Raw genomic sequence first — 21,379 nt, 5'->3', positions numbered from 1 at the left:
TCTTATATCCTACAGGTCTTTGTAAGAAAACCTGGGTGGTATCCCCATATCACTGCAATATGAAAAAGTAATGAAAATTGCATATATAAGGAAAAAATTACTGTAGTAATGAATTTCTATCCAGATTGTTTCTACTCCTAACATGTTCCAGTCAAATGACCTTATGTCATAATTTTGTTCTATATTTCTGTTTTAATTAGAGCAGCTAACAACCAATTTTAACTCACTCTGACCCAATTCAGACATGACAGGTATGAAATTAAGTCCTGACTTGAGATTAATAGGACAGTTCAGAGAAGCCACTGTTGTTAAAGGTTTTGCTACATTTAATTGTCTCTGAGGTAATCTCATTTATGCTGGTGACCCTGTTTAGAAATCTTAGAGGCAAAGCTGCTCATGCAAGATCTTTTGTTTCGGTAAGGAAACTCCTTTGCAAAAGAGTTTTCAGGTAGCTTGGCTCAAGCTATGCTTTGCACAGAACACTCCTGCAGTTCTTGCTGGCATTATCTGTGTGCACCCAGGTGGGATGACAACAAACCTCATAGTAATACTAGTGGATTACTTTGATTGACTTTTTTTGCTAGCCTTTGAACAAGGCTGACAAAACTCTTATTTTTCATACTTTGAAGTTTTGCTATATTAAATTACTTGTCTTCTCTCTGTCTCCTCCCTGCCCTCTTTCCTTTCCCTTTTTTTTTTTTTTTTTTTTTTTAAAATACTTCCCTGTTGCCACACAGGTGTTGTACAAAGAGGGGCTGGGGATTGGAACCCCAGTACCTGTAACTCCTGAGATGGAGAGGGTCAAACGCAATCAAGAAAACTTTAGCTCGGTATTTTTTTGTCATTTAAGAAAAAAGTTCCCTATAACTACTTAACACCTGTAAATTTTCTGCTCTCTCTAATTAACTTATAAACATAGAAACATCCCCTTTCTGCTATTAAATTTTTTTAGTCATTGTTATTTCTATTTTATGTACTTATTTTTTAAAAGACTTTTTTAATAATCATAATACTTGATGCTTCATGTCCTTTAATTTTTAAAGCTTTTTTTGTGAAGCTTAAGGTATTTTGCATTTTTAAAAAACACTGGCTTTTTTTATTTGCATAATTCCATTCCTCTAACGCCTTATCATTCTGTTGAAGCATATCTAAGAATTAGGATGCAGTTATTTCTAGCTGTCAGACTTCCTCTGAATTTATCACAATTGTTAACTGTTTTGTACTTCCTAATTTTTTCTGCATTCGAGTATATTTAGTGGGCACAAAAATTATACGTGTTACCTCCACCAAACGCAGTATTTTTTTTTTGTTGTTCTTAACTTTTTTTAAACTCCCATGTTACCATATAGGTGTTATACAAAGAGGATCTGGGGACAGGAACCCCAACACCTGTCACTCCTGAGATTGAAAGAGTCAAACGCAATCAAGAGAACTTTAGCTCGGTATTTTTCTTAATTTGAAAAGCAGCAATTTCCCTTTTAACCTTTTTAAAAATAATTTTAACACCCCCAAAAATACTCTTCTATTTCCCTGTAATCAATTTACACAAAAAAAAATATCCCATTCCCCATGTTTTGACATTTTTCCTCCATAATTGTTACTTACTTAGTTTTGATTAGATCATCTTACTAATGATAACTTTTAGATTCCGTGTTTCCATCTTCCTTTTGACTCTGAACATATTTTTTTCGTCTTTAATTCCTGCTTTTCCTTTTGTTAATCACTTCAATCCTTGGTTGTTGGTTTTTCTCCTGGTTTTACCACATGTAAAAACTATTTATTGCCTGATACGAATCTGTGGAAAAGATCTCAGTATAACAGTGCTCTGATACATGCCAGTGTAACCTGCAGTGATGTTTATGGAATGCGTAAATGAAACAGAATTGTTTTCTTTATTCCTTCTGCATTGTATTTGATGCCTTCTTCCTTTAGAGAGTCTTTAATATTGTTGCACAGAGACAGTGGCCCAAATCTCCAGCTGGTGTAAACTGCTCTAGATAGGTTGGTAGCACAAGTTTGCAGGGTAAAAAAATTAGTAGCATTAGGATGTTTCTCGGGGTGAGGAAAGTGTCATGTAAAATAGGAGAACACTAGTAATTATAATTTCTCAGGGACCATTTTCACACATATGCCTTTATTATGATCACATCTCTGTGTCCTTCCTGTAATAAGCAAGCTAGATTCTTTGATGATAAACTGTGGACAATAAGTAGTGTTTCACTCGGGGAATGGATGACTCTTCACTGAGGGGTGTGTATACAGAAAAACTTTTAGGAAGGCACATTAGGACCTGGTCCTCTAATGACTCAAGTACAGTCAGGAAAAATTGACCTCACTGCTGGTGAAAAGACAATAATATACTTCATTATAATTGATATAAGACTTTAATCTTCTAAATACTCGCCAGTTTTAAATGCCCACCTTGAGAAGCACTTAAGCAAGTCAGGAAGGTATTCTAGCATTCTGGTAGAATTCATACCAGTGTATTAGTGTTTAACTCTATCATCAGAGTTTTAAACTAGTTTTTTATTTTTATGGATTTTTTTAGTCCCTATGTTTATTCAGGGCATCTCAGAAAAACATCTTTCATGTTCTGCGTGTTCTCTCAGCAAGCTGCATGTTACTGTTGTTTGCTTGTTCTTTTTTCTTTTTTTAATATAGCCATGTTACCCCACAGGTGTTGTACAAAGAGGATCTGGGGACAGGAACCCCAACACCTGTCACTCCTGAGATTGAAAGAGTTAAACGCAATCAAGAAAACTTTAGCTCGGTATTTTTTAATTTGAAAAGCAGAAAATTACCTTTTAATCTATTTAAAAAAACTTTTAACAACAACAAAAAAAATCTTGCTCCCTTATAATCAACTTACACACAAAATAATATCCTGGTCCCTTTGAGATTTTTTTTTTTCTTCTTTCTAATTGTTACTTACATCATTCTTGTTCTTCTTTTTTTATTACATCATCTTAATAATAACTTTTAGTTCCACTTTTCAGTTTGATTATCTCTTTTTTTTTTTTTTTCCCCTCTTAAACACCCTGTTTTCCTTTTCTTAGTCACAACAATCCTTAGTTTTGTTTTGTGTGGTGGTTTTTTTTTCCTGATTTTACTTACTTTATATACAAGAACTAAACTATTCAGCACGTGATACAAATCTGTGGAAATGACCTCAGTATAACAGTGCTCTAATACATGCTAGTGTAACTTGCTGTGATGTTTATGGAATGGGTAAATGAAACAGAGTTGATTTCTGTGTTCCTTTAGTGTTGTATTTGATACTTTCTGCCTTTAGGAAGTCTTTAATGGTCTATTGTTGCACAGACAGTTTGTCTATATAGCTCCTGAGAAGCAAATAGAGAAGGTATTCTAGCTTTCTGCCAAAAGGCATTGCAGAGTATTAGCATTTAGCTGTATAGTTTTGAGGTGCATTTTAATTTTTCTCTTTTATTCCAAGCTTTGGCTCGGAGCGACCTCGAAAAACATTCAGTCTGTTTTCTCAGCAAGCTGCGTGGGTTACTGTTGTTTGCTTGTTCCTTTTTTGTTTTTTTAATATAGCCATGTTACCCTACAGGTGTTGTACAAAGAGGATCTGGGGACAGGAACCCCAATACCTGTCACTCCTGAGGTTGAGAGAGTCAAACGCAATCAAGAACACATTAGCTCGGTATTTTGTGGAGGAAAAGAAGTATTCCCTTTAACTCCACCTAAACAGACCTTTTTAACCTATATTAAAATTGGACAATTCCACTCCTTACGTCCATGTTAATCAACTTACAAAAACATCCTTTCTTCTTCACTGTACTATATTTTCCAATATTACTGACCTAACACTTCTTCATATATGTAATTATTTACATGATCCTAAATATTTTTAACCATTTTGCTCCCTGTTCCAACTTCCTTTTTCTTTTATATGTGGTGTTTTTTTTTTTTTAAATCCTATCGGTTTCCTGTTTTAATGCTGTTATCATAGAAGAGGGAGGGTCTGACTTTCTAGCACGCTTCCCTGATAGTCTAAAAGCTCTCCTCCACCCTGAAAATATATTTGACCTAAGAGGCTTCTGTGTTGGATTTGTCAGACCTGCTAAGATAAAACCATAGGCCTCTTTGCCTTCAGACCCTCACGGGTGCAATCCAGTCTTCATTGCTTCCAGGAGTAGCTTTTAGGGTATATTAGAGCAGGCTGAGCTCCAGCAAACTCAGATATTTGACTTCGTTTTGGATGTAATTATTATTGAGTTGTGATTATGTTTTTGGATGCTTCTTGTTACTACACAGGTGTTGTACAAAGAAAGCGTGGGGACTGGAACCCCCACCCCGATCACTCCAGAGATGGAGAGGGTCAAACGCAATCAAGAAATCTGTAGCTCGGTACTTTGCTAAGAAAAAAAGTTCCCTTTAACACTATTTTAAAAGAACATTTTAACAGTTTTAATAAATGGATGTTGTAACACTTGTTCCAAAATAATGCCAACCCTGATTCTAAAGCAGCTTACAGAAGTGATTACTTCTTACTCATGTCTTACTGTGGTTTACAGCAGTGACTTTAACTTCTTGCAGTTTTTACTGTTTTTTAAGAGTGATTTTAATGCCCCATTCTAATCTTAAAAACATTTAACAAACCCATTCATTTTTTCTGCAATGCTGATTTTTTTTTAAAAAAAGATGATAATTTACAAATTCATAACATCCTCAGCCCCTCAATATGGTTATTTTTGTGGTTTCATTTATGTAGTACTTACTTACACTATTTGTTACGAGTGATCCTGTAGTTAAAAAGCCAGTATGTCAACCCTCCTTCTCTAGTAAAATATTGCTAAGTAAGTACCTTCTTTAAAAATATAAATAATATCTAGGCCCTGAGAAAATAAATACAAGAAAAAAATGGCTTAGGCTTTAAGTTTGTTTATGGCTAGCTTTTTATTTATTGTTGCTTTCTTTGGCTCCTTTCTTATGTCTCATAGGTGTTGTATAAAGAAAACATAGGGAAAGCAACCCCAACACCTGTCACTCCTGAGATGGAGAGAGTCAAACGCAATCAAGAAATCATTAGCTCGGTATTTTTAACAGGAAACCAGTTCCTAAAGATCTGAATGAAGTGTTTAACATAACCGTAGTGGTTTAGTAATCTGTGCTTTCTAACTTCATGAAATGAATCTGCCATGTAGCATAAACCTCCTACCTTCTGTGCTTACAAACAAATTGTAGATCTTCTATTTAACACTGTATGAACCTGCTAGAACTAGGTTTGATCTATTTTGGATGGATATTGTTTCCCTGCAACTTTTTTTAACCCTTTCTTAATACAAGTGTGCTTTCATGCAGAGTTGATTCCATACAGGGACTATTTCTGCATCCTTGTAGATTAATGGCAAAGCTCCCGTTGCTTCTTTTGAGAACAGCATTGTGCCCCAAATCTAACCCTTTCTAAGAGTAATGATTCAAAAGCTATATTTTGTGTTGTTTTGGGTTTGGGTTTTGTTTCTTTTTGTTGGTGGTGCCTTTTTAATGATGTCTGGATACTCCCTTGTATCCTGTAGGTTTTGTACAAAGAAAATGTGGGGAAAGTGACCCCAACACCAATCACTCCAGAGATGGAGAGAGTCAAACGCAATCAAGAAATCATTAGCTCGGTACCTTAAAATAGATATATTTCTTTTTTCCTCTTTGCTTATATCTTAAAAAAGTAACATTCTAACTACCTACTGAAAGTTGATTTTAATATAAAAAATAGATATATTTGCTTCTGCAAATTAATCCTTCTCTTCTAAAATAAAATTACTTTAGTGTTAACAGTCTGATCCAGAAATGTAGGCCTTTTCTACAACTTAGTTTGTGTACCTGTGGGCTCTATCCAGACAATATTAAGAGCTTAGCATCCTTTGGTGAAGATATTCAGGTGTGTCTCTCTATGCTTAGTGTTTAAGCTTTCATTGGCTTTTCAGGGGTATTTGACTTTAGCAAAAACCAAACAAGAAACCCAACCACCCCACCCCAAACAATCCCCCCTCTCTGACCTGTATTGCTGTGACAGGTGACTTAGGATGCTTTAAACAGAATAACTCAAAAGGAACGAGACTGTTCCTGTTCTGGGTGCTGTATCAGCGATAGCTTTTAGGTGGCCTGATGGACTGGGGAGAGGTGTAGGTGTAATGCTGCAGTGATACCAGACACCCGTCCTCAACACCCTTCTTTATTTGGCTGCCTAATGTCAGTGTGGCAACAGAACTCCCTCCTCCCTCCCAAAAAGGTCACGAATTGCTTCAAATACAGATAAAACAGCAGATACCATTTCTTAAATAGTTTTCTAGGGCCACGGGCAGCTTGCCCCAGCCTATGGAGCCATCGTCATAGTTGTAGCTGGATAGAGCCCTTCTTTGTTAACCAGAAAAATAACAAGCTTTTCTTCTGCAGTTTATTTTTCTTACCCTTTCCTACAGCAGTAGATGTTTGGCTTTTGTGCAGTGCTGCATATCATAATCAGTCGTGACTTTTTTTTGAAATTTGATAACAAAGTAATGATTTGTGTTCAAAGCCATTTGATTTTGGGGTGTTTTAAGATACCGGATACATCTTCTGTATCCCACAGGTGTTGTACAAAGAAAACTTGGGGCGAGCAACCCCCACACCTATCACTCCAGAGATGGAGAGAGTCAAACGCAATCAAGAACACATTAGCTCGGTATTGTCTGGAAGAAGTAAAGGGGATGATAGAGCACCTTTTTTTTTTTTTTTTTTTTTTTTTAAATAACTTAAATCTGCTTGGTTTTATTTAACCCTCTAATTTTTTTCCGCTCAAACTTAGAAAGTCATCTCAAACTTATAGTACTTAAAAGATTTTTTTTTTTTTGTCAATTAACTTTTTAATACTATTTTTCTTCTGACCTTTTTTTTTCCTTTCATAATGGATGGTGTTTTCTCTAAACCCCATAACATTACAGTTTTGAATTCATACATTTGTGACTCTGGGTTACTTTGTGATCTGTAGGTTGTATACAAAGAAGGCTTAGGGAAGGCAACCCCTACACCAGTCACTCCAGAGATGGAGAGAGTCAAACGCAATCAAGAACACATTAGCTCGGTATTGTCTGGAAGAAGTAAAGGGGATGATAGAGCACCTTTTTTTTTTTTTTAATAACTTAAGTCTGCTTGGTTTTATTTAACCCTCTAATTTTTCTCCCCTCAAACTTAGAAAGTCATCTCAAACTTATAGTACTTAAAAGATTTTTTTTTTTGTCAATTAACTTTTTAATACTATTTTTCCTCTGACTTTTTTTTTTTTCCTTTCATAACGGATGGTGTTTTCTCTAAACCCTGTAACATTACAGTTTTGAATTCATACATTTGTGACTCTGGGTTACTTTGTGATCTGTAGGTTGTATACAAAGAAGGCTTAGGGAAGGCAACCCCTACACCGGTCACTCCAGAGATGGAGAGAGTCAAACGCAATCAAGAACACATTAGCTCGGTACTGAAAGAAGACAGACAACCACCTTATATTAAAAATAACCATTCTGAACAAAAACTCCACTTCTAATTTAACCTTATCTTCTCAGTTTTCCTTATTTTTGCCTATTTTTCAGTTTGATTTTTACCTTTTGCTCTAGCAAATAACTTTTTTGATGCTTTATTTCCCAAGATCTTTTCTACCCCTGCAGTGATGAGTATGCTTAAACAATAACACCATTTACAGAATGAGCTATCAATTATTCCAGTCTGACTTATGGACACCTTTTTGTACACTGTAGGTTTTGTACAAGGAACATCTAGCAAAAGGAACTCCAACACCAATGACTCCAGAGATGGAGAGAGCTAAACGCAATCAAGAAAACATCAGCTCGGTATGTTTTATTCAGCCAATAAATGAAAATACATTAAAAAGTAACATTTCAATCCCTGAAATCCTTATTCAAATTAACAGTGCAGCTGTTAACATAACTACCTAGCTACCTAGTTTGGAAGTATGAAGTAACCATACTAAAATAAAATCCTTTAATACTTGCTTTTTACTTTCTGCTGCAATTCGAGTATTTCTTTCTGTGTGATTAACTGCTTTAGTTTGGGTTGGGTTTTTTTTTAAATACCAGTTGAATTTCAAGTAACATATGTTGCATTCAAGTCTCATGCCAATATCTTCTGTTTTTACTGGTCTTATACTGTATGACATAAAATGATCATTCTTCAGTAACAGTATATTTTGTTAGATTTCTGACATTCTATATAAAAATATGACAAATCTGGAAATAGCCTTCTTTAGGCCCTTCTTTGCTAACCTGTTACTCCAGAGGTAAATCCTGACATACCCCATCTTGTAAATACTCTATGATTCTGTGATCTGTTATGTATATAAATAGTTTGGGTTGGAAGGAACCTTTAAAGGTCATCTAGTCCAACCTCCCTGCCATGGGCAGGGACACCTTCAACTAGATCAGGTAGCTCAGAGCCCTGTCCAACCTGACCTTGAATGTTGTACAGTCTCTGCAAATGTTTACAGAAGCATGATGCAACTGTTATCACTCAAAAACAAAACTACAAGCCCAGCAAAAATTGTAGTATTTCAATGATAAATACAGGTCTAATTATGTTGTCTGTTTCACATGGATAACTTCACTAAAGTCAGTGAGGTGCATGTCAAATATATGAAAATAGTACCTAGAACATTATTACTGCATTACCTCTACCTGTTGTTACAAGGTTAAAAAAGGTAAGCATCTTTTAGTTAATAAAAGGAACGTTTGGGATCAAGTCCAGAGCTGTCCATGTCTCATAATTGTGAAAAAGAATTTTGCTTTGCATTCTAATGTTATTCACTACCACAGCTCCTGCTGCTTTTTTTTTATTTTTTGCTGCTTTGCCAGGCTGCTTCACTACAGCTCATTCCTCATGATGCAGAAGTAGTTTTGTGCCCTGTGCTCACTTCCTTTCTCTCATCTGGCAGGTTCTTTATTCAGATAGTTTCCGAAAACAAGTACAAGGCAAAGCTGCGTATGTGCTGGATACACCTGAAATGCGACGTGTACGAGAGACCCAGAAACATATCTCTACAGTAAGAGCATTTATAGATGTATTTTTAAATTGGCAAGTGATTTAAATAAAAAATAACCTTGTTCCTGAGACAATCTGGGGTTGGCAGCTCAAGGACAATGTACATATACCAAGTTTGGTTACCCAAATTCTTAAATACTAAAGGCAAGAGTGACTGCAGGAAAGGCATGTTTGGGATTAGGCGCTCTCATTGTTCCTTGGAGAAAGCAAAAGTTCAGAACAGCAGTGCACCTCTCTACCAGAAATTCACCTGAGGTAAGCAGGAATAAAAATTATTCATCTCAGCTACAGAGAACAGACATTTCATTTTAAATTGCAGGTGAAATACCATGAAGATTTTGAGAAAAGCAAAGGTAGTTTCACACCTGTAGTTACTGACCCCATTACAGAACGCGTGAAAAAGAACATGCAGGACTTCAGTGACATTAGCTATAGGGGCATTCAAAGGCGAGTAGTAGAAATGGAGCAAAAGCGCGTGGACCAGGATCAAGAGAATCTCACAGGTAAGCGGAACCTAGGTTTTATAATCACCCAAGTACTACGTTTATACAAAACACAAGCTGACCTTGCTGAGTTGTTTTATTTAAGCACAGCCGTATCAATTCAAATTTGTCATTACTTAGAGATGATGTTTTTATCAAATCTGTTTTGAAAATATTCTCTTATAGCAGCTGTAAATCACCTGTGGTCTGCCTGTCCCATTCTGCCCAACTTTATAATCTAACCCTAGACTTAGTTACATTTCTTTCTTACATTTTTAACTTCTCTATGCATACTAGAGAAATATCTTGGCTTACCTGATGTAGATTAGATTAAAAAAAAAAGCCTAATCTGTGCTATAGATTTGAGAAACACAGATTTATGAAATACTGCTTTCCCTTTTCTGAGATACTTTTACTCTGATTCAGGACAGACATGTGCTGCTCAAGCTCTCTAAAAAGCTGCTTGAGCTACAGCTTCTCAGAAAATGCTATTTCTCTTACAGGTCTTCGTGTGTGGCGCACTAATCCCGGGTCAGTCTTTGACTATGACCCAGCAGAAGACAATATTCAGTCCAGAAGCTTACATATGATCTCTGGTTTGTTCCATAGGCTGTACTTTTTGTGTAAAATAGGTTTTATACTTGTGCACGTGCAATCACTAAAACTGATAGCTTGGGGATACTAAAGCACAGCTTAGCGCTCTACCTATGCAAGAACGCAGGTGCAGACTTACATGTGGACTTCACACCTTGTCAAATGGAGCTGAGATTTCAACAGTTACACAGGGACACAGTTCTTGTGAGAATTAATGGTAACTAGAGGAGAAGTTGTCTATAGCTCTTATTCAGCAGCATACATAAATGTAGCTAGATGTTTAATATAGCTATTTCTCAAAAAATACGTTGTTAATCTTACTACTATATACAAGTGATCTAATACAGGCATGAAGAGCATTGTTTATATGATCCACAGATAGCATGATCCAGTTGCTTACTTGTAACAAGTGCTTCCTTTTTAAATAACTAAAGCTACTGCTCCTCAGTTACTTTTTTTTTTTTTTAAACTCCTTTCCTGCTAATTGTTTGAGAAGAGATGCATCCTGAATGGTGGAAAACAGAGTCTCAGGCATGGCTCAGATTTGTGTCAGCTGATGAAGAAAAGCATGGAATAATTGGAATAAAAATTTTGAAAGTAGCTAGCACTAAAAGGGAAGAAGGTTGGAGAAAGAAAAATAATTCTGAATCTTAAAGATAACAGGGACATAATAACTGTGTCTTTTTGAGTAGAACTTCAAACATTTTTAAAAAGCACTGGCAAATACCATTGAGTAACCATAAAAATAGACTGTGATTAATTCACTCTTTGCCATAAACTGTAAAACACAGTAACCAATTCTACTTAGCATGCATGGGGCCTGGGTCAGTTTTCTACTCAATACAACCACTTCTGTGGGTATGGTAACAAGGAGAGAGTGCTTTGGTTATTTTTACAGAATATGTATGCACACGTATATGTGTATATGTATAAAGTAACTTGTATGTATGTGTGTGCATGTGTATTTTTATGTGTGTTTCTCTGTACAACACAAAGCCATGAATTGGTTCTCACTGCCTTCTCCTTGCAGTCCAAGCCCAGCGCCGCAGCCGGGAGCACTCCCGCTCCGCCAGTGCCTTGAGCCTGAGTGGTGGTGATGAAAAATCTGAACCCTCGGACGGCGCGGATCAACATTTGTCCTACTACAGCGATGGGGGCTTCTTTGCCACAACTACAACAGGTACGAGGAGAACAAACATGCCATTTATTCACGTATGAGGGCAAATTGTATCCAGATCATCAGGCAAGGCAGTACTGGTCTCACATTCAGTAATTCCTTTAGCCAGGAAAAAAAGCACAAAAGTACACCTGCAAAACGTTGAGTTATGGACTTAACTTTACATCTGTTACTAAAGGCAGATTTGATCCACCTAGTGACCTATCCCCTGATCTTTATTTATTTGCCAGTTCTGCAATAAACAACACACACAATGTATTTTCCTTTTATAGTGGGCTACAAACATGCAAAAACCATAGAGTTACCACAGCAACGGTCATCATCAGTTGCCACCCAGCAAACAACGGTGTCATCGGTTCCTTCTCACCCCTCTACTGCTGGTGTAAGTAGCATTGATCGGTTGTATTAAGACACACAATCCCACGCTTGGTAGGTACTCAGATTAACTCCTGCAGCAAAGGTGCACAGCTGTGGAGGTCTCCAGTAGCTGGTGGTGCATGCTCCATCATGCAGATGATGTTAATCCAGGATTGAGAACCCACTGGGCTGAAGCTTGGTACAAAACCAGGTGAAAGAGTAACAGATTCACTGAAGTGGGATAGACCCTCACCTGTTCTTGAAAACTGTACATTAACACTTCTTCCTGCTCCTGAGATTGAGTCTTAGAGTAGATATATGACAATGGATATAGCATCACCTCCCCACAAGATCTGCTGGGAGGCAACACCTTAAAGTTACGGCTGGAACTACCTGGAGCCGATACTGCTCAAATACACTCTGAAAACATTTTGTTCAGCTTCAGTGTCACTAAAACACACAGGCTCTAACCTAAGGTACTGTGGTACTCTAGGTAACTAAGGTACTTAGTTATTGAGAAGGAACATTTTGTGATCTGAAACAAGACTGAAAAGGCCAGCCAGGCACTGCCATCAGTCATACTTTCAGCATACTGAAATGAGTCAAAACCTAACTTGCCCTTAGCCTGCTTAGATTTTGATTCTTGCCAACAGCTATGGCTGTCAGTGCTGACAGCAGGGGTATATAAATGTGTGTCTCATTTTTTTGCCCCCTCCCTCTCCTTAAAACCAACAGAAGACCTACCGGGCCATGTATGACTATATGGCAGCTGATGCTGATGAGGTTTCCTTCAAAGATGGTGACACAATTGTAAACGTACAAGCAATTGATGAAGGCTGGATGTATGGGACTGTCCAGAGAACCGGCAAGACTGGCATGCTGCCAGCCAACTACGTCGAAGCTGTCTAAACCAAAGCACGTGTTTCCATAAAGCATATCTGCATGGCCCAGACATGCCGGCACTTCTTAAAATGTAAGCCTTAGAAAAGGGTTTGTAACACTTTGGAAACAAAGTGCCTTACTGTCTTCCATGTTGATAGTGCCTTATGAACCATGATGTGGGCAAAAAAAAACAAACCAGGAAAAAAAAAAAAGTAACTGCAGAGCAAAACAGTCTTGAAAAATCCTTGAAAAATGTTTTTGAGAATTACCTGTAAACACACTACTAGGCATTGCTCATGAGAACTGTATTTCTTCCAGTGTCAAAAAAAAAAAATTTTTAAACATTGCCTGGACTTTCAAACATTTCAACATCACATACCATCACAATGTTTAACTATGCTACAACTGCAATCCAGTTCAGCATCTCTGAAATTCTATCTATACATGTACTTAAGACTACGACTCCCAAGTATTACTTCATTCATTTTCCCATAAAGAGAGTATTTTTATGGTCTATTCTAAACTGTTTGAATGTATTCACTTCTTTTCCATATAAGCAACATTTAAGCTTAGTATCTCAAACCAATGTTTAGCTGGGGGGGGGGTAACAAACCAACCAACCCAAAACCAAAAGCCTCTCCTCCTGCTTGCTGAGCTGTTATGCATGTGTTTTCCATGCAACTGTTCTGGGGTCAAAAGCTGTTATTACTTGTAAATTAGTGACTAAATAAAGCTAATGTTTCTGCAGTATGTTTGATGTATTCACTCATGCTGAAGAGCAGGAATCAATCTCACAACAAACTGGCTTTGTTCAGAAAACTGTATTGAGAAAGGGAAAGAACCCAGAAGGTGATGGGGGATGCAACAGCCACAACAGAAGTCGAACTCAGAGGGGCTGTGAAGGAACTGGACAAACTGTGTCATACCGGAACAGCGGTTACCTGCCTCATCTGCTGACAGTCTCCAAGAAAGGAAGAAGTAAGAAATCACTGTATACTGTGTCCAAGATGATAGACTAAAGGTTAAGAACAAGTTAACAGTAGAGTTGCAACATTAACTCTGAGGACCTTTGTTCAAGGGGAATCACAGCACATCATGGTGTACACCACCAGCTTGAAAGGGAACCATCCTTCCTCAAAGCAGGATTCAGAATTGCCAGCACTGAAGGGTGTTAGTTAAAGACATTAGCACCCTTTTGAGATGTGTTAGGAACATCCTTATCTGTACAGGTCACTGGATACAAAACCTAAAGAGGCAGATTTGGAATCAAAATAACATTTTCAAGAAAACCAGAAAACCTACAGACAACTCATCACTGGCACTGTTCACGTTATAGCTCCAAGACACCTCTTTGTCCTGTTCATTTGCTTCATGAGATGCAGGAACAGGGCAAAGAGTATCTAGAGTCCTGCTGACAAGATACTACCATGCCCTTGAGGACCTGCTCCTACCTTAAGGCAGCAGCGATGACTTTCCAAGGTGCCTTCTAACCTCGTGAATCCAAAGCAATGCTGAGGGAAGGCTAAGCAGATCTGAAGGGGAAAAACAATTCAACCCAAAACCACCAAACTACAACACTAACAAGTTTGGGAACTATTTGCTGTTTTATTTGCCCATGTTTTAAGTTCTAAAACCACCTGCAGCAACTCCTTTCAATAAACGTCCATTTTGATAGCTACAGTACAATATATACAGATCAGATTTCCAGAGCAAAACCCGAGAACTCTCTCTGAAGGTCTCTGAGAAGCAGCAATGCATTCCATGCAATTAAAACTCAAGATCATAAATTACTAACCAACATTTGCCATGATAAAAGTCTGTACATAATATACAATGAGCTCTTATCAAATCCATTCATTTCCCCAAGGAAAAAGTCTTCTCCGCAGGAGAACTACTGCAAGCAAAGAACATGGGAAAAAGCCTGAGAAGTTTTGCCAAGTCTTTTACCTGTAAGGGTACATTTCATTATCAGCTTCTTAGTGCGATTCTTTCTTACAAAAATACATGCAAAAATAGATGTCATCCAGTTGTCAAATACCAGGTTCCTGGACTGTTGCTGCCGTAAGGAAGTAAGCACAGCTTATCTCAATATAAAATGGTGCTGAAAAAGAGAGCCACTGCCTGTCAGAGTTTCAGCAACTTAAAAGGAAACAAACGGGGGCAGCAGATGAGCAGAGCTGCGAGATCTCTCTCTTACCAAATAGTAAGAGTTTGCAGCAGTAAGAACACTTCAGACTTGAAAAAATAATTTAACTACTCTGTTGGTTTGGTTTCACAGTCTTTGCTATTGCACAACTTTTTATCAAGTTTTCTTTCAGGTAGTGAAAGAAATATGCATAGCAATCCAATAGAAATACCTCTAATTAATAGGGAATAAACTATTCCACAAATTAGAACAACAATGACAAAAAACCCCCGAGAAAAAAACCCCACAATACTTTTTGCTCATATAGGTGTTAAAAAAAAATCTTCTATAGTACAAGATGCACACTTTAAGAAATAATTCACCAGTAAGAAAAGCAGTTTTTTGGGAAAATTTTTGTAACAAAATCCTCCTTACTTAGAAACGATAAACAACTAATCAGAACTTTCATGGGGTGGGGATTTCCAGCGGGACTGCAGGTTCTTCATGATACAGTTTGTCATGCCAACCAGTTTTTCTTGCATCTCAAAAAGTTGGCTCCCTGAATAGCTGTGAAGATCTTCAGAGGTCAGCCGAGCAGCAAGTGCATCAATCTGGCTCAGAAGATCTGCTGTGGGCTGGTCATTTGTATTCACGACAACGGGTTCAATCAAATCTGAAAAGGAAGGAAAGTAGGGCAGTGCAGTCTGTGCGTTTGGATTTAAATCTAAGCAGAATTATGTTGCAGCGGAATGGTACAGCTTTCGTACAAAATAACATATACAAGCAGTCTACAAAGTATTTGTTCCACATAGTATGAGAGCTTCTGACAAAGGCAGCCCTCAGCACTCCATGCTACCCTTCTTTATGGTGACTTTCATTATATTTGATCACAATTCTACAACAAAACTAAGGACAGAAATTAAAGTATTTGATCCTAGTCAGATACTGCCAGTGTTCTTCGAGATGTGTTATCCCAAAGTCCAACTTTTAAACTGGACAGCTGAGGAGAAGTTACTCCTGAGTTCTTTGCTCTCCAGTTAACCAAACGCTTCAAGTATCTTGTAGGAAGAACAAATATAGATTCCTCTGTTTGAGCTATCAGGCCAAACTCCCCAAATGCCCAGGAGAATTCAAATAAAAATCTAGGCACCCAAATCCAAAATGGGTATCCAGGGAATCACCCCTCTCCTGTCCCACCCCGCTCAGGATGAGGCACCACATAACTATCTCCGCTTCATCTTGCTTGTTTCTGTGTGCCCAGAACCACAGCAGTTACTACAGTATTAAGCAGCTCAGGAGACATACCCCGTTGAGATTCAGAAAATTAAGTACTTAAAGCCCTGCCTAACTTGTTCTTCACATACTTATGCAAGCTTGTTTAGGGAAAAGCAGCATCTTTACCTCAAAATATGTAAGAAGTTTTAAAAAGCCATTGCTACAGGGCTTCATAAAGTGGCTAACTCAAACACCCATCTAATGTGCTAATATTGGCTATTAACACACTCTCTCTCAAAAAAAACAACCCGAAAAGATCAAGCATTCCCATTAGGACAGAATGAAAGCCAAACAGCAGAAACATCCAGATCCCAAGCAAAAAGCAGGCAATAGGTACCTGTTGCAAGTTTTTCTTCATCCACAGAAAGAGATTTTTCCTCTACATTATTTACAGGCTTTTCTGCATCTTCAAGCACTGCTATTTCCTCAAACCCTCGAGATTTTACCTGTAGATTTTTTAGGAGAGAACAAGAGATGCATTTTCAGAGAGTGGGTGGAGGGGTAGATTACATGGTGGGACATGTTTTAACCTCATAATAAATCAATCATTATTCCCGTTAATAATATTGTAACCAAGTCATCTGTACCTTGAATTCCCATGTTACATTGATTTCTAACAGGGGGGGAACATTATTCCTCGTGACGGATGTTAGCACTTCAGTAGGCTAAGACTGGCTTTTTGGGTACTAAAATTAAGCTTTACCTGTTGCTCATGATATCCTTTAAGAGCTTTTCTAACATTGGAAACTTTTGGAGAGCGGATGGGAAGAGCTTTGATTTCTGATGCTGTCAGGATACTCAGATCACCCACTGTCTTAATGTTCTTTGCTCGAATGAGCTGCCCCAAGCCTCTGGCGCTGCAGCAGGGGAAAAAGAAAAATGGTTTATTGTGCTAGAATTCATGTCCTTTCTGCCCAGCACGGTGAAGCAGAAAGAAATCTTACATGAATGCTGATTCACATACACATAAGTGAAGGAAAAAACAAAATGCAAATGACATTCTATCTGCAGAAGCACACCTTTTTGCAATTTATCCATCAGGGAATGGGATTCTAAAGCCCTCCCATATGGAATATGAGCAGAAGGAAAAGGAGCTGAGTAGACTAGAAGAGATGTCTCTAAGTCATCACATTTTGCATTAGAAAATTTGGTTTTGTAGGTTCAGTAAGAATTCAGTTTCTAGTAAAATGTCATCTTCCAAAGCAACAATCCACTTACCATATGTTTGATGTAATCTGAGGTAAAATTACATCAACCGGTGCTTTGCAGCCAACTAAGGCAGGATACATGCATTCTGTAGGGCAAGGCAGCGATTCCTTAGCCATTTCCGTGATCTCAAATAATACAGAAAAATTGTTAAATTAACTATCACACAACTGAATACAGGAAAAAATAGAAGAGATACATGAACCAAAGCACTTCTTACTAAGCACTTCTTTGAGCTCTTAAATTTAGGGTTACGAGATCCTGGGGACAGAAATCCTTTGGTTGGAGTGGTAATATGCTGGATAGAAAAAGAGGAAAAAATATCTCTCAGGATCGTAGGAATTCAGTTAATCATAAGATTGTAGCTACCTAGATCTCAGAGTGCATTTGTCTTCAGAGAGTAACAGAATGAGTCAGGCTAAACCAGTTACAATTATTTCGTACACTTACTGATTCTCTGCTCTTACAATTGTTTGTCTATGAACATACACTAAAAGCAATGTTACCTATGATAAATGAGAAACGCGAGTACTTATGACGCACAGAACATACATAACAGAATTTACCTTAGCCTGAATATTAGACAAAATTTTAAGATTTCGGGAAGATGGTGAAGATGAATGGGATCTAATGACAGGACTTCTCCTATCTATGTCATCTGCCAGTCCTTCTTGATAAATTGGATTTGCAAAAGAGACTCGACGAATCTGTTTTTAGAAAGAAGTAGTTTTTATAGTGTGAACTGAAACCACCACACTCTGGTGAAGTAAGTCTGAAGAGACAAAATAACTCAGTTTGAAATAAAGTCATTAAAGTTCTTGAATGACACAGATCATGTTTCACCCAAGGACAGAAACCGTGGCTTCCTTGTTGCCAAAGGAAACATTAAATGCATTTTGTAAAAAGCTGCTCAGAATCCAGCGCTAAGACCCTGGCCATGTATACAGTGCTTCTGCAGTAACATCTGCTGCACTGCAACCCGGGCAGCAGATTAGACTTTGGCGGACTGTTTCGAAAATAAAACGCCCCACCCCAAGCCCCAGTAATGCAAGCCTGTCAGTGCTTGTACATTCCAAAAAGAAATCTGTAAGTCTTCAGCGTGAGATCACTTACAATGAAAAATACAGGCAATAAGTCAATGTATTTGGAACTCATTACACTACAGACACTGTTGCATATCCCAGTTACGAACTGAATGAATTGAGTATCACATAACGAATCACATCACAATACCTTATTAGCAGGTGACAGGGAATCATCATCTTGATTTCTTTTTATGCCTCTCTTTAAAATACTAGTGGATGGAGAAGCTGAAGGAGACCACATGCAGCGTGCCTGCATACCATTAGGGCTTTCATTAACTAACGCTAAAGAATCATGATCTTCTGGCTTTTGAGGTGAATCCACACTGTTATTTGCTACTGCATCTTCTTTGTCTAAGGCCACATTTTCAGGCACTGTAATTTCAGTTTCCACTAATTCCTCCTTCATCTCTTTATCTTGAATAATGCCAGTTTCTCCTACAGCGTTCTCAGCTGCTTCTTTATCATCCTGATTGCGTTCTAGCTCATTCATCTGTTTTTTCTCAGGTTTGCTAACAACCACCAGTGCCTCAGGTATCTCCTCCAGCTGTCCTTTCTGACTTATTTCTTCCTTTTCTGTAGCTGCTGGTTCTTCGCTTTGACTCCCTGCAGCCAGACAGCTGTCACCAGGCTCATCTGAAACACAGGCAGACTGACACTGTTCAGGTCGGTCACTCTGATCAGCAGGTTCTTTTATGTCCACTCTGGACTCAGTAACTTCACCTGCTTTACACTCTGGATTCTCTACATCCTCCTCCACTACACCACTATTTCCTTGCAGGTCATCTTCAGATGTTATCTCTCCTTCCAAGTTAAATGCACTGGGTTCCTTAGGAGGATGCAAAGGAGTGCTCATTGCACAAGGTGCCATGGACAGGCTCTCGTCAAAATCTGAATTACCAGACATCTCTGATGTATTTACAGACATCTGAACTGGGGTGGTTTGGGGCTCGTTCAGTTTAAGAGTGGTCTCATTTTTTGAATCAGTGCATGACATTACTTGCCGCTTTGACTTTTTACAACCACCACAGTTCCTTAGTCTTTTCAGCCTTTTGCTTCTTTTGTGCTGACACTCGGGTATTTGCGAAGAGGAAAGATCACCACCTGAAGCATTTGCTCCTGGTACAAATTCAGGCAGAACAGCTGAACAACAGTCTTCTACGTTTGTTTGCTTATTTTCCTCTGTTGCTTTCAAATCTTGGTCAGATACACATGGATTGGTGAATAATTCTATCGACGTATTGCACTTGTTTTGTTCCACATTTGCATCCAGTGCGTCAGGTGAACTCTTTGAGCTGGCAGATTCCACAGCTTTGCTAGCACCTGTAGGAATTACTTGGTTTTCCAGGTCACACGGTTCAGATGTCAATGCAGCATCTGCGCTGGCTTCATGGCTCAGTTCACCTTGATTTGCTTCCAACAGATTCTTAGTTTCGTTTCCTTGGGAAGACACCTCATGGCTACAGCTTCCTGGCTGTCGATCTTTCAATTTACCTTCAAGAGAATCACTTTTATTTTTCACTTTGGCAGATCTTTTCTTCCTTGTGCTTTCTTCCTTAGTCTCGGAGCCATCAGCCTCTGAATTTTCTATGCTGGAAAGCAATCCTTGTGAAGCTCTTCTTGTGTGGTATCGTGGGCATTTAATCATCTTCTGACCTACGGTACTCGAGCTACAGTCTTGACCTTCCATGTCAGTCTTTGAGCTATCTTCTGGCCTCCTAGCACTTCTGTTCACTTCCTCATCAAGGACCCCTGAAGCAGTAGACTCCTTTGAGCTTGAGTCCTCTGCAGCAGTTCTCTCGGGTAGACTGCTTTCTTTTTGATTTGTATTTTCTGCAGTTTTCCCAGAAACTGCTTTCTGCTTTTGGGATACATCATCTTTAGTCTGCGGCACCTTCTTTTGCCCAGATTTTTCATCATCTTTACGTCTGTCTCTCTTTTGGTGGCCATCTTCCTTATCCTGACTACCTGCTGTACTTTCTAGGCTTTCCGACCGTCGTCTTGAAGAACGTCTTAGGATTTTCTGATTAGGAGACACATGTGGAACCTGACTATCATCACCTGTTACCTGGTCAGATGACACAGTCGTCTCTGGGGGCGTATTTTCTTTAGAATCTGTATCTAATGCCTGGACCTTTTCTATTTCTATTATTGTATCTTCAACTTTTTTAATTTCTAAATCTGTAGAATGGAGAGCTTGGGACTGAGCAAGGAGAACAGATTCCATGTCTTCTACTGAAGCAGACAGTTCAGGACTATTTTCCATACTGCTGGAAGCAAAAGACTCTCGTGCGCTTTTCTCTTGTTCCGACCTAATGAGCAACTTGGACTGCTTATATCCTTGGTGCTCCATTTTACTCTGCCTGCGAGTTAGCCTTCGTATTGCAGTAAATATTTGTTCAGGCTCAGATTTTGAAGGCTTTTTGTCGTCTTCTCCAGATTTTTCTGGTTTAGCACTAGTCTTGCATACATTTGTATTTTTCTGTTTACCTGCCACAGAATGACTTCCAGACATCTCTGATAAACTGTTTAATGCTGAAAGGCTAAAGGGTCTGTTCTCTGAACTACCAAATTTCTCCAAAGTAATAAAAGACTGCCGTCGGCTTGCAGGCTGCGGTGTTCCAGAAATTACGTCACTTGAACTGTTGCTGACATTTGAAGTGTTTTTGTTCCCTCCTAAGGGCTCCTTTGAAGCTGTTTCCACTGTATTTTTTTCTAATCCCTCTCCAACTGATGGCTCCTCCAGAATCATTTCAGCTCTATCCCTTCTTGACTCTCCCTCATTGTTTAAAGTTGAGCTCTCCTCTATGTGAGGAAGAGATGACACTTTTTCACAGGCAGCATTCTGAAGAGGATTATCTGATCTGCAGTCCTCTGAAATTTCATCCGATTTGTTGGTGCATCCTCGACTCCCTGTGTTTTCTTCCTGTCCCAAAAATATGAACAGCAAAGTATTGTAGTTTTGCTATGAATATGATATAAAAAAGCCCAGCTCTGCTGGAATAGAAAACAACATATCCACAAGGTTTTTCAAACCACCCTTCCTTCAAGTTATTTTATTAACTATCCTACAGTAGTTACAAAAAGACAAAGATCTTTATTTTTTTTTTTTTTTAAAGCCCTTTAATCTCAAAACACAGAGAACTGCAAAAAC

The 21,379-nt window shown here is 38.4% G+C and overlaps 2 protein-coding genes across 43 annotated transcripts in view; one reads left to right on the top strand and one right to left on the bottom strand.

The window, feature by feature from the left end:
- Positions 1 to 13,287, top strand: part of NEB (nebulin) — a 130,169-nt gene extending 116,882 nt beyond the window's left edge. For 9 of the 39 annotated variants that reach the window (XM_052793054.1, XM_052793055.1, XM_052793039.1 and 6 more), the window contains 17 exons: positions 738 to 830; positions 1,350 to 1,442; positions 2,678 to 2,770; positions 3,572 to 3,664; positions 4,279 to 4,371; positions 4,965 to 5,057; positions 5,541 to 5,633; positions 6,590 to 6,682; positions 6,989 to 7,081; positions 7,376 to 7,468; positions 7,749 to 7,841; positions 8,939 to 9,046; positions 9,365 to 9,548; positions 10,031 to 10,123; positions 11,152 to 11,301; positions 11,571 to 11,680; positions 12,391 to 13,287. In XM_052793054.1, coding sequence (XP_052649014.1) covers positions 738 to 830; positions 1,350 to 1,442; positions 2,678 to 2,770; positions 3,572 to 3,664; positions 4,279 to 4,371; positions 4,965 to 5,057; positions 5,541 to 5,633; positions 6,590 to 6,682; positions 6,989 to 7,081; positions 7,376 to 7,468; positions 7,749 to 7,841; positions 8,939 to 9,046; positions 9,365 to 9,548; positions 10,031 to 10,123; positions 11,152 to 11,301; positions 11,571 to 11,680; positions 12,391 to 12,564 — 1,842 coding nt within the window. In that variant the 3' untranslated portion in view covers positions 12,565 to 13,287. The remainder of the gene's footprint in view (positions 1 to 737; positions 831 to 1,349; positions 1,443 to 2,677; positions 2,771 to 3,571; positions 3,665 to 4,278; positions 4,372 to 4,964; positions 5,058 to 5,540; positions 5,634 to 6,589; positions 6,683 to 6,988; positions 7,082 to 7,375; positions 7,469 to 7,748; positions 7,842 to 8,938; positions 9,047 to 9,364; positions 9,549 to 10,030; positions 10,124 to 11,151; positions 11,302 to 11,570; positions 11,681 to 12,390) is intronic. The other 30 variants (XM_052793037.1, XM_052793024.1, XM_052793038.1 and 27 more) reach the window with 19 other exon arrangements.
- An 835-nt stretch (positions 13,288 to 14,122) lies between these two features.
- RIF1 (replication timing regulatory factor 1) overlaps positions 14,123 to 21,379 on the bottom strand; it is a 37,152-nt gene continuing 29,895 nt past the window's right edge. For 3 of the 4 annotated variants that reach the window (XM_052793063.1, XM_052793065.1, XM_052793066.1), the window contains 7 exons: positions 18,377 to 21,151; positions 17,710 to 17,850; positions 17,364 to 17,441; positions 17,156 to 17,271; positions 16,641 to 16,794; positions 16,275 to 16,383; positions 14,123 to 15,335 (listed from right to left, as the gene is read on the bottom strand). In XM_052793063.1, coding sequence (XP_052649023.1) covers positions 15,115 to 15,335; positions 16,275 to 16,383; positions 16,641 to 16,794; positions 17,156 to 17,271; positions 17,364 to 17,441; positions 17,710 to 17,850; positions 18,377 to 21,151 — 3,594 coding nt within the window. In that variant the 3' untranslated portion in view covers positions 14,123 to 15,114. The remainder of the gene's footprint in view (positions 15,336 to 16,274; positions 16,384 to 16,640; positions 16,795 to 17,155; positions 17,272 to 17,363; positions 17,442 to 17,709; positions 17,851 to 18,376; positions 21,152 to 21,379) is intronic. The other variant, XM_052793064.1, reaches the window with a different exon arrangement.

This window comes from Harpia harpyja, chromosome 7 (genome assembly GCF_026419915.1).
Source record: "Harpia harpyja isolate bHarHar1 chromosome 7, bHarHar1 primary haplotype, whole genome shotgun sequence".
NCBI classification, from domain to species: Eukaryota; Metazoa; Chordata; class Aves; order Accipitriformes; family Accipitridae; genus Harpia; species Harpia harpyja.
Note: the sequence above shows the minus strand (reverse complement) of the source record. Positions and strands in the feature narration are given on the sequence as shown.